Source organism: Anarrhichthys ocellatus, unplaced genomic scaffold, assembly GCF_004355925.1.
Source record: "Anarrhichthys ocellatus isolate YVR2014 unplaced genomic scaffold, GSC_Weel_1.0 scaffold26, whole genome shotgun sequence".
Lineage (NCBI taxonomy): Eukaryota > Metazoa > Chordata > Actinopteri > Perciformes > Anarhichadidae > Anarrhichthys > Anarrhichthys ocellatus.
Window position 1 is genome coordinate 4902854 of NW_022280056.1, and position 12020 is coordinate 4914873.

General features: G+C 41.7%; 2 protein-coding genes across 5 annotated transcripts in view; both read right to left on the bottom strand.

The window, feature by feature from the left end:
* Positions 1 to 977, bottom strand: part of cbx2 (chromobox homolog 2 (Drosophila Pc class)) — a 7612-nt gene extending 6635 nt beyond the window's left edge. Inside the window, exons 1-2 of one of the 4 annotated variants that reach the window (XM_031862193.1) lie at positions 832 to 977; positions 673 to 716 (exon numbers count right to left, since the gene is read on the bottom strand). In XM_031862193.1, the coding sequence (XP_031718053.1) occupies positions 673 to 716; positions 832 to 903 (116 nt within the window). In that variant the 5' untranslated portion in view covers positions 904 to 977. Of the gene's footprint in view, positions 1 to 672 lie in introns of all 4 variants that reach the window. The other 3 variants (XM_031862194.1, XM_031862192.1, XM_031862195.1) reach the window with 3 other exon arrangements.
* A 1434-nt stretch (positions 978 to 2411) lies between these two features.
* LOC116391525 (ectonucleotide pyrophosphatase/phosphodiesterase family member 7-like) lies at positions 2412 to 9541 on the bottom strand. The gene is made up of 6 exons (XM_031862196.1): positions 9161 to 9541; positions 8577 to 8722; positions 7653 to 8282; positions 4280 to 4514; positions 2852 to 2975; positions 2412 to 2616 (listed from the first exon to the last, which is right to left on the bottom strand). Exons 1-6 carry the CDS (start codon positions 9411 to 9413, stop codon positions 2559 to 2561), a joined length of 1446 nt encoding a protein of 481 aa, XP_031718056.1. The 5' UTR covers positions 9414 to 9541; the 3' UTR covers positions 2412 to 2558.
* Between the last annotated feature and the right edge of the window lie 2479 nt (positions 9542 to 12020).

Sequence of the window (12020 nt, forward strand, 5' to 3'; positions counted from 1 at the left end):
ACACACACACACACACACACACACACACACACACACACACACACACAAAGGATGTGGTTCTAACAGAAAGCCATGGAGCTGGCAGGCAACAGTGTGCATTGATGGTGGATTACAGCAACAATGTGGAGTGAACAGAAAAGGGCAAGTGACGGAGTGGAGCCTTGCAAGCAGCAACATAAATGCAGATTAAAATAAAGAGCCGATAACTCGTAAATGAACTAGAACTGCGCGTTGTGTAACGCATTATATAACATAATATAAAGTCACTTTAATGTCAGGTTGTCCTCGTGAAGGGGACAGATCGGTCACGCGATTAAAACATGTTTACTTGGGGATAAAATTAATAAAACGTAATTATTGTTGGATTAAAATGAGGTATGGAAAACCGTTAAACAAACCGGATATTGCTGTAAAGATATTTGCTTTGGTTTGGAGATAACTTCCCAAATGTAAGTGTGTTATGAACAAAAGAAAGCAAATGTAAAAAAAGAAAAGAGGCAGACTTTGTGCAACAAACTCGCGAGCAGATGTGACGATATCGCGTCGTTGTTGTTCGGACTTCGTTGATTGGACGATTGAATAGATAAATAAAGACAGAATAAGGGATCGAGGAGCAGTTTGATGGAAGAGAAACCAGCGACACGTTGTTGTTGTTTTCATTGTTGTACTCACTTGGATGACCATCCCCTCCACTTCACCAGGAACTCCAACTTTCCCTGGAAGAGAAGAACAACAGCCCGAAGAGCGGAAGAACGTGCGTAAACAGGCCGTTAGAAAAGAAGGTAAACAACAACAACGCGGAAACGAGTTGTAATGTTTCAGAGCTCTGACCTTCTTCAGCCGTTTGTTTAAAATGCATTCCGCATCAAAGACCTGCTCTCCCACGGCGCTCAGCTCCTCCATGTCTGCCTTCTGCCCGAGAAACAGTCCTTTATCAGAGGACGAGGCGACGCGCGTCCAGCTCACCGGAATTACGCGCGGTGGGGACCGGATGTCCGCGGTCCTCTGCCTTCAAAATAAAGCTCGTCTCGGCTTAAACGCTCACAATAAACAACAAAAAAGTACAACCTTGGAATCATTTATTTAAGTATCTGCTAACCAGCTGAAACATTTTTGTTAAAAAAACAAACTGCTGCCATCAGATCTACAGATCTGTTTTCTTAAAATCTATCCAAAGTTACCTGCCAGAAGTAGTTTGTAGTTTCAAGCTCTACGCAATTTGTAGTCATTGTGTGTCTTATTTGGTCTCTTTGAGGTCTATATGAAATCCTCTTGTATCTCTCTGCAGTAGTTTTGTGTCGTCTTTGGTTGTTTTGTGTGTCTTTGAGGTCATTGTGTGTGTTTTTCTGGGCATTTCTTTGTGTCACTTTGTTGTCATTTTATGTCTCTGAGGTCATTAAGCGTCTCTTTGAAGTCGTTTTGACAAACGAAATTCGAATGTGGTTTATCGAACATACATTTACATCCTGTACTGAACTTATAATAGAATAATTATTTAATGAAATATGCTTTAGGAATATCTCTCGTACCCCCTGCAGTACTATAATACCCATCTGAGAAACGCTGCTGTAGAAGTTCTACTTCTCTTAACTCCCTATTTTATTTTAGTTTTCTATGAATATTGTTTTGTGTACATTTTGCATTATTGCCTTTTCTTCTTTAACTATCTCTACCTGTATTGGGGCAGATCCTAACCCATCAGTCTCAACTGGGAAGCACAACTCGTTGTTTATAAATATCATTCAAAATAAACTGACTTAGAAAGTTGGTTATGTGGAAATGATGCAATTATGCATTAGTTGTGTTGTAAACAAAAGTTTGTTACGGACAATTCTCCTTTATACAAAAATGCACACATTGTGGTATATTGAGGGAATACTGTTATTTTGAAAGTCGAAACCGGAAGTTTGTTGCTCCCGCGCTTAACTTGATGACATTACTCGAAGAGAGGCGGGTAACTGAGAATGTGGTTGCTTACACGTGTCCCTTGGCGGCCACCGTCCTCTGATCGAAACGCTTTATTCACAAATTGTAAGTGACAGTAGAGACATGGACAAATTAACGCTACTTTATTCTCAAAGCAAACCGGAAACACACTTAGTTTTAGAATAAGTTTATTTATCTTCATTTTATTTATTATTTTTTTTTCTTGTTTTCGCTTGTTAGAAATAATAAAAACGTCTTGTACATCAGCAGTTATGATACATATGTGCGTTATGCTCATGGCTTCTAAAGCTCTTATTCAAGAGAGCTAATGGTCTTAAGACGCTCCATAGTAAACATTTAATTACATGTTGTGAAACACAGTAATATACAAGAGTCCTTCAAACAAATACTAAACAAAATACACAAAAATGTGCTCTTCTATTAATTTGATTATTTCCCACCGATTCTGTTCATTTATATTCTTCTTTTTTGCACAACTCTGCTCCTGTGTTCCTTGTGTAGTTCTCAGAGTGCATTTCCTCACATGGGATGAACAATAACCCCCCAGGAGGACTGCACACGGGCAGCTGTTCCTCAGCGTCACCGTGGAGCAGCTTCTGTCCTCCTGAGGATCAGAATGAAGTTTGTTTTGTCTTTTCTTTCTCTGGAAGATGTTCTGAACTCTGTGATCTGAAACACCAACAAAAGAATTGATAACAGCGCTCAGCAAAACAACAGTCAGTTACGTTTTTGTCTCGCACGTGTGAAGAGTTGAACAGTTAAAATGTGATTTTTTTAAAATACAATTTCCATGTAGTGATATCAGAACTTAAAAACATTCTCAGAAGTATTCTCGATATTCTGTTTTTAGCCGAGACAACCGGTTACTACACATGAAAACAGTCTTTAATTGTTCACTCGTTACCTTTTATTCTTGCGTTTGTTCTGCAGTATTTTGTGGGACATCATCACGATAAAAACTACAACAAGAAATCCAGCCACTGCAGACAATCCAGTCAAGACATTTTGCAGGAAATTCACATTTCCTCCTGAAACAGAAAACACATTCACAGTCTAAATGTGTGTTTCTGGACTTAGACTAATGTTACATGCTACAGGAACTTAGTGCTGAAATTGAATATCTACTGTATTAAAATACAGCAAAACCCATCGATCAAAGTACTGCCTCTACTCAATTGCATCAACCAAACACATGATGGCGCTATAACAACTTTAATGTTCAGTCCAATAACTTCCTAACTGTGTGGCTCAGACATAACATTCTTCTTTTTCCAGTCAGTGTTGACAGAAATGTCCTGGGGTCAGAAACACTGACTATAGCACCACATGTGGATTCATCCGCTGCTGAAAATAGTCCCATACAAATGCACTATTTCTTTCTGTTTGAGTAACCTGAGTTTGACAAACTAACACATTGTTGCTTTTGATCTTTTCATGGCATTTGTTGGTAAGAATAATCAAAAATATTGACAGCATTGTCCTTTAACTATGTAACACCTGACACTAGGCATCAGATCTTTAGATCTCTTTTCTTAAAATCTTTCCAAAGTTACCATCAACAATACCAGATCTACTTTGTAGTTTTAACCTGCAGTAGCTCGACGCCATTTGTAGCCATTTTGTGTCTTTTTTGGTCTTTTGAGTCTCTTTGAGGTCTTTTTTAAATAGTTCTTTGTGTCTTTGAGGTCTACTCGTGTCTCTTTGAAGTCATTTTATATCTCTTTGTTCTGTGTATATTTGTCATTATGTGTCTTTTTTGGTCGTTTGTGCCTTTGAGGTAATTTTGCGTTTTTTGTAGGTGTCTTGTGTCTCTTTACAATTGTCTCTTTGAGGTCATTGTGTGTCTCTTTGTAATAATTTCTTTGTCTTTTTGAGGTTATTTTGTGTTCTTTGAGGTAATTTAGTCTGGTTTTGGGGCATTTTTTGTCACTTTGTAGTCTTTCTATGCGTCTTCGAGGTCATGATACGTCTCTTTGTAATTGTTTTGAGTCACTTTGAGGTACTTTTGAGTCCCTTTCGTTGTTGTTTTATTTATCTTTGTGGTAGTTTTGTTTATCTCTGTTGTCTTTTTGTGTCTCTTTGTATTTGTTTTTTGTTTAATTGTGAACATTTGGCTTCTCTTTGTGGTCGGTACGAGTCTCTTTGAGTTTACATTCTTTAGCAGAGGGCCAGTGGGGCCCCTGACACTTTCAGGCCCCTGGGCCTGTGCTTTGTAGGGCCGTTCAGTAATCCATCCATGATGAAGTCAGACATGATGGATGAATGGCCTCGTAATGAAGGAGCAGGTGTTGGAGGCCACGGGGAGAGACTCATTAGTCGGTTATAAACTCACCCTGAGTGGTCGCGCTGGTAACCAGCATGTGTTTGGTGGCATTCAGGTGGCCGTCGTTGACCTCCGGCTGGATGCCCAGGATGTGACACATCAAGGGGTAGATGTTCACCGTCTCGAAGGGCCCCACCTCCAGGTTCTTGTGAAATGCTGGACCCACTGCCCTGAAGAAGGGCTTCATGTCCATCTCCTGGTTGTCAAAGCCGTGCTCACCCTTGTTGAACTGAACGGGGAAATACTGCAAGGATGGATAACAGAGCACGCGTGACCCAGTTTGTTAGATTCAATTACATCGTAACGTTTATAAGGCATTGATTTAAGGAGCCGGATCTTAACAGCTGCAGAGGGTGACACATCTCGGCCTGCTCCTGTTTAGTCAGCAGAGGGAGGTGTTGTCCAAGAGAAAGAGTCCTCTCCATTCTCTATCATCTGTTACTTCTGTCAACCAACAGCTAAATGAGAATTTTAATCCAGCTCCCAAAATAAACATTTTCATAAAACACCCAGAACACATAAATTCCTTTGATAATTTGTGTCGTAAATGTTCAGTTTATTTCCAGCAGAAATGTGCTAAAAATATGCGTATGCAGAATACCCTCATCCAAGCGGTTATGTAACAGCCTCAACATGCTGATCCTCCTCTGAGATCAGACTAAAAGCAGTTTGAGTGGCCATCAACGGAGAGAACAGAAAGTCGGATAACACAGTCGTGATCACGGCCTCTAAACTTCAGATAACCTGTCTTATCAGCGGATTCACGGCACTGATTGGTTTCCTCACAATCAGCATTTGGAGACCGTTTATGATTTCAGTTATTTATTCTCTAAATTAAGTTATGATTTGGTGGTTTTCCAGAACTGACTGACGCATTCAGATGCAAAGTTACCGACCCAGTGGAGTCAAATGAAAACGCTAATTTTTAATTTTTGAGGCATGAATGGCTTCACGAAGCATTCGAGAGCGCCGCATGTCATCAGCCGGGGCTTGGATTATCCCGAGGACGTGCAAATCCACTTGATTGAAATTGTAATGTGCTGAGATTAAAATTGAACTCATTAATTCTAGTCGAAAAAGAGTCCAGTTTCACCATTTTCCTGTGAGCAAAATGCTACTGGTACTCTAAGTATCTCTGCAGACGAGAGTTGAGAATATTTTCCTCCAATAAACTGGACGGCTTGTAAAGGTTGTTTATCTGCATCCGTGTATCCGTGCTTGTCATTTGATTTCCTTATAATCAGTTAATGGGTCGTAATCATAATCTCAGCAGTTAAAGGTCTAATGTGGAGGAGTGAGCGGTGAGGTTGTCGGTTACAACTCAGTAAAGATTTAATTAAGGCTGACATCTATTGGCAACCAGGCGATACCGTATCTATTAATGTCGCCTACTGTAGGCTATTCATATTTTTCGTAACCCAAACCAAGTAGTTTTGTTGCCTAAATCTAACCAAACTATGACGGAAAATAATAATAACATATACTTTGTTTACTACGCCTGGTGTTCAATCGCCCCAAGTTCTCCCACACAACTTGCCTTCTCCGTTCTCTACACTGGCTCCCTGTAAGAGCTCGCATCCAGGTTAAGACTCTGGTGCTAGCCTAGAGGGCAGTGAAAGGAACAGCTCCTTCCTATCTCCAGGCCATGGTCAAGCCCTACACCCCCGCCCGACCACTTCGCTCTGCTGCCTCGGGGAGATTGAAGCCCCGTCGCTCAGAGGTCCCTGCGGCCGATCGACCCGGTCGCAGCTGTTCTCTGTCCTGGCCCCACAGCGGTGGAATGAACTCCCCACTGACGTCAGGACGGCAGAGTCGCTGCCCATCTTTCGGCGCAGGCTGAAAACTCACCTCTTCAAAAAGGCCTACCCTGAGCCTTCCACTTAGCATTTACTTAGCATCTATTGTATTCATACTAGCTTATTGCACTTATTGTTTACTTATTAGTTTGTGGCACTTATTGCATTCGTTTGTTTCTGCACTGTACTTTGGCTCTGGTTTATGCTCTTAGATGCTTGTTTGAGGAAAGGACATGCACTTATGACTTCTGGTGACTAGTAGTTCTCTCGAAAACCGATGTTGAATACACTTATTGTAAGTCGCTTTGGATAAAAGCGTCTGCTAAATGACTGTAATGTAATGTAATGTAATGCCTACTACTACTACTACTACTACTACACCTACTACTACTACTGCTACTACTACTACTACTACTACATCTACTACTACACCTACTGCTACTACTGCTACTACTACTACTACTGCTACTACTACTACTAGTGCTGCTACACCTACTACTACTACTACCACTACTACTACTAGTGCTGCTACACCTACTACTACTACTACTACTACTACCACTACTACTACTAGTGCTGCTACACCTACTACTACTAGTGCTGCTACACCTACTACTACTGCTAATACTACTACTACACCTACTACTACTACTACTACCACTACTACTACTACTAGTGCTGCTACACCTACTACTACTACTACTACTACTACAAAATCTTTGACTAGCTAACTATTGCTAAAATAAGTAGCATATTCTCAATTAATCATCAGTTTATTTTTTTACTTTCAGTTTAATTTAATTCTGTTGCACCAAAGCTTTTAACTGTAAACTGTTTTAACCCAGTATTCACTTTAAACTACATTTGAGGAGGTTTACCTTTTTTAAAAATGCTGCCTTTTTGAGATGGATGGAGCAAAATGATCAAGATCCTTGAAGAACATTAAGGAGCAAACTCAACCCAGTTGAGTTTTATGATGCTGCTGCTGAATTTATCTCAAGATATCGGTTTAGGAAGAAAACTGTTCTGCAGCCAATTGGACCAACAGGCTGTGAAAAACATTTTCTTTTTTATCTTCTAATATTTGTCCATGTTTCTCCAATATTTCGGCCAACAAGTTTTCCTAAAAGGAGGAGATGTTAGAGCTGTTGTGAGTAACGTAAGGTAAACTGACTTTTTAGCTTCCTAGCTTGCAAACAATGTAGTGTTGTATTAATGTGCACAGACGGGTTTCAGAGCCTACTTACTTGGTCCCGACAGCATGCAATTTTCTTCATTTATTTTAATTTGGGTAAGCAAATATCCCCATATTAATTAAACTTGGTTTAAACTTAGTACGAAACAGAGATTTGTTTTTAATTGTGCAACAGAGCTTGGCTTGATCTCAAATGTGTATTTGGAAACCAAGAATTGCTAAATTCTGATTAGAACTAGCTTACATTAAATTAATCCTTGTTGGTGCAACATAGCCGTAGTGATTAGTTCACATCAAACATCTGTATTTCTGCAGTCTTGCAGGTCTCAAACAGTGTATTCTTGAGCATGGAAGTTATAAAAAGCAAACTTCAGCCTATCCGTCAACGCACCCCGTTGATTACATATCCAGGGTCGGCCCATAGAATGATGGGGAGGATACGATCGTTGTTGGCAAAGTGAAGACGCTCCGGCATATCCTCCTTCTTGAACACATGGAGGTGCGGATGGGCCCCCTTCAAGGCGTCGTAAACCTTCTCCAGCCTGCCCGGCTTCGGCAACAGCATCCCAGAGGGGCCAAAGTCCACCAGGTGAAAGGACAGGTCCTTGAACGAGAAGCCCGGGATCTTGGACAGCGTGATCTCTTCCACCAGACCGTTTCGGTACACCGAGGTCATTCCGTGGTCAGATGTGATGATGACGTTCAGGCGGTCGGTCAGCCCGTGTCCTTCAGCTGAGTGGCGAATGTAGCCCACCGTCCGGTCCACTTGCTTGACCATCTCCCAGAGCTCCGGGGAGTCGGGCCCGTATCTGTGGCCCGTGCCGTCCGGCTCGCCAAAGTACAGCGATATGAAGTCCAGATCCTGGTCACTGAACCAGCCCATCACCTTGTCCACGTTCTCGCGCCACGCGGTCTCATTCTTGTAGTTGTATCGCAGCGGCTCCACTTCCCGCACCATGGCAACCTGTCCCTGGTAACTGGAAGCCGTGCCGGGAAAGTGAAGGGAGCCAGCTTTTAGGCCCTAGGGAGGGGGGGGGTAGAAAGACATGTTAAAAAGCATGCAAAGGGCCGATTGGTTCAACATGCAGGGAAACAAAATCAAATCAAATTTACAGCAGCTGTCATTTGCATGCAGTTACCAGTAAACATCTGGACCGGCGAAAACATAATTTGCATCACAACTGCAGGGATCCAGCTGAAATGATTCAGCGAGCCTTCAATGGTGTTTTGTCAAGAGAAATGGTTTCTAGTGCTGCAAAACTGCAAAACAGTCTCTCGCAGTGATAAGATGTAAATTTGTGCTGCGCGCACAGACCTGTCTCTGCGCCGTGATCCAGATCGGCAGAGTGCCATTGTCCCACCACTCGTTCACAAACTGAGTCGGATAGTAAGCCTTCTTCTCCAGGGTGGTGGTGTTGAACCACATGTTGTGGATTACCCCGTGATTCTCGATGTAGCGGCCTACAGAAGAGGGGAATTCGCTCGTCAGTGTGCTCATGCTCATTATTCGCAGCGTGACACATTCACATTTAAAATTCTATCAACTTAACGGGCTGAGTGGCATGACGCTTTTGGACAAGGTCTTATGACCAACTTCGGAGATTAGAGGAATTTAATTTCAAGGAAGTTAAATTTCTTTTAGCTGGCGCTGATGATTTTGAGAGTCAAAATAAGAAAAGGGAGCAGCGAATTCTTCCCTCAGTCATCCAAGCATAATTATCTTACTCAGCTATAAAAGCTGCTGGACCCTGGGACATTCAATTACAACTAATTCCTTTTTTTCACCATGGCTGTTTTTTTTCAATCCCAGCAAAGTAAAGAGCGGTTTCCTGCTCCGCCATGATATGCAGATCCCGCTGGCAACCTGAAGCACTGTTGTAGAACATAAAGCCACTTTACCTGTCAACAGGGTGAAGTGTGTAGGACTGGTGATAGTGAGGTAAGGAGGTGTGACATACAGGGCTTTGACCCCATCCTCGGCCATTTTGTCCAGATGTGGCGTGTCCACGTTGCGGTCGTAATCCCACCGGAACCCATCGAAGGAGACCAGCAGCACCTTCTGTCCCCGCGCATTTGCCGGAGCTCCGAGGACGGATGAGGCCCAGAGGAGACAGAGACTGGTCCACAGCGCGGCATGCACTTCTCCCCACATCTTCACTGACTCTGCACCTCCAGCGAACACTCTCTCCTTTAAAGGACGATCCACCTTCTCGGCATCTTACCTGAGGAACGTGCAGCCAACTGCTTCCGAGCAAAGTTTCCTGTTGTTTCCTTGTTGTGTCTTATCTCGTAGATTGGACAGACTTTTCATTTATTTCTACAAGCGACCTGCTGGTGTTTATGAGCCAATTTTTACGACTGGGAGTTGTGTTCGTTTTGCTCTTGAGGACCGGCAGTAAAAGCAGATTAATCTCTCCGGGCATCGGGGCTGTTTGTCCCCGTCCCCCCCCCAACTCGCTTGTTGATGCTGTCTTTCTGTTTGTCTGCCCGCCCGTCTGTGTGCCGGAGTTTCCTGTGAATCACCCACAATGGAGGAATGACACTTTGATGGGTTTCACCTTGAGTTGGGATGGTGCATGATTGATCTGACACCGGGAAAATGAAGAGGAAAATGAGAGTATATATCTCTTCGTCAGCTAGCAGTGGTCTCTCGGGAAGAAAATACCTTAATAGACATATTCATTTTAATAACTCAAATGTGTGTATGAGCCCTGCAGGATATTGGTAAAAGATCTTATAAAATCAACATTGATTTTTTTCTTTTAGCAATTGCCGTGACAATGGACAAACTATTAAACAGTGATCTGCAGCTCTGATCTCACCCTCATCCAGACATTATATATCACTGCGTTGTGATGTAACCTTATCAACGTCCATCAAATTGCCAGACAAGCGAATTCTTCAAATTTGTTCTTTATTGCGTGTGTCCTTGGCAGAGGTTCAAGGGAATTGTCCAATCTTTATGGAGATAAGGGATAACATTCATCAGCTTTCATTTACCTCATTCATATTCATTAGCTTCCCCGTGTTAACTCTATCCGCTCGTCTCCACTGTCAGCAAGAATCGGAAGGAGTGTTGTTGGACTGCCGAGACCGGTGCACGGTCTCAGATCTGCGCTCTGAGAACTTTTATCAAACACACACACTCTGGACTTGAGGGGCAAGCAAACTTTCTCTGACCCTCTCAGTCCTGCACAGACTTTTCCACAGGGACTCTCACACTTTCTTGAAGAAGAGGTTTTTCTTCTTCTTTTTTTCTGCCTTTAGCACTCCCTGCTGCCCGTACACAACCACTGCAGCGCTCCCTCCCCAGACGGACAGACACAACTATTTCGTCAGTTTGAGCCAGAGTGCATTACTTATGCACAAATTTAAAAAGACATGCTATTTCCCAAGCTGAAGATGTCGTATTTTATCTTCTAGCAAACGTTTCTTTTAATCTAGAGTTCTGTTTAACTCTGATGACACAGTCAATATACGATTTGACATCCTTTGAACGATCAGTCTGAGGTATTAAAAACTTTTGAATCTGTCACTACAACCCAAACTACTGTTATTCAGCTCGCTGCTGATTCATTTATTTTAAAAGACATTTCTTATTGGACTTTTCAAAACAACAATCACGACAACGAATAGCAAAAACAAGTTGCCGTCATTTCTAAATGCAGTTTTTTAAATTTGAAACATTCGGAGTTTTAGTAAATCACATTTTCATGCCCATACTTTTTTTTCTGTCATATCAGACTTGCAGATGAAAGAGATGGTAAAACACATAAACACGGCTATCCTGTAAACTCTTAACTGCATCTGTATTCTGCTCACTCACAGTCTGAATGGCACGCCGCCTCTTTCCCCGCTGTGACTGGGAGTAGACCATCAAGTTCATGCCGGCATGCCGAGATCGATGTGTTTTGAATTGTGAGCAAACACAACTTTTAATGCATGAATGGCTTATTATCAGGTTACATGCCAGTGAGTCCAAGCGTAAAACTTCAAACCACAGGAAAACTCCACTAGAGGTGCTCGTACGGCTCTCAGTGAACAACAGATTCACAGGCTGTTAAACGTCCAACAGAGTTAATTGCCGTCACGCATTGTCGTTTTATCCATTTTGGTTGCAAGCAATGAAAGAGCTTAAACAAGGCTGAATGTACAATATTGATCATAATATTGATCTTGTAACCTGAAAACACACACATTTCAATTGTTTTCACTTTGTGCCAAAACACTAACTTTTGCATACAACTGTAAGCAGCTGAATTATTGTAATTATAAAACCATTTTCCTTTAGCCGCTGACACGTTTAGAGAAAACACGTCAACCCAGTTAATGTTTTATTCCTCAGAAACATTTTTACACTGTTTGAGATTTTTTCAATTTTTTGTCTACATTTTGGTAATTTTCATTATCTCTTTTTACACTGATTAACTTGTCAATCAGGGTCAATAAGTTAACACTGACTCTTAGTACTTTACTTTAGACAACTTAAGCACATTTGATAATTCTTCACTTCTACTTCTACTAGTAAGCATTTCTGTGTGTTTCTCCCACAGTACTATTGGTGCGTTAACTTAATGCGTCTATAATCCATATTTTCACAGAAACAATCTATTGAATTTTAAGTAAACTTTTGAAATATCTTAAAAAAAAAAACCTGAAGCGAGTTTAAATATGTTTTTGAGGAAGTTTTATCAAATGTTGCTGCTTTCAATTCTCTTTCCTAAGCCGATACTTCAAAATGCACATAAATGTATGTATA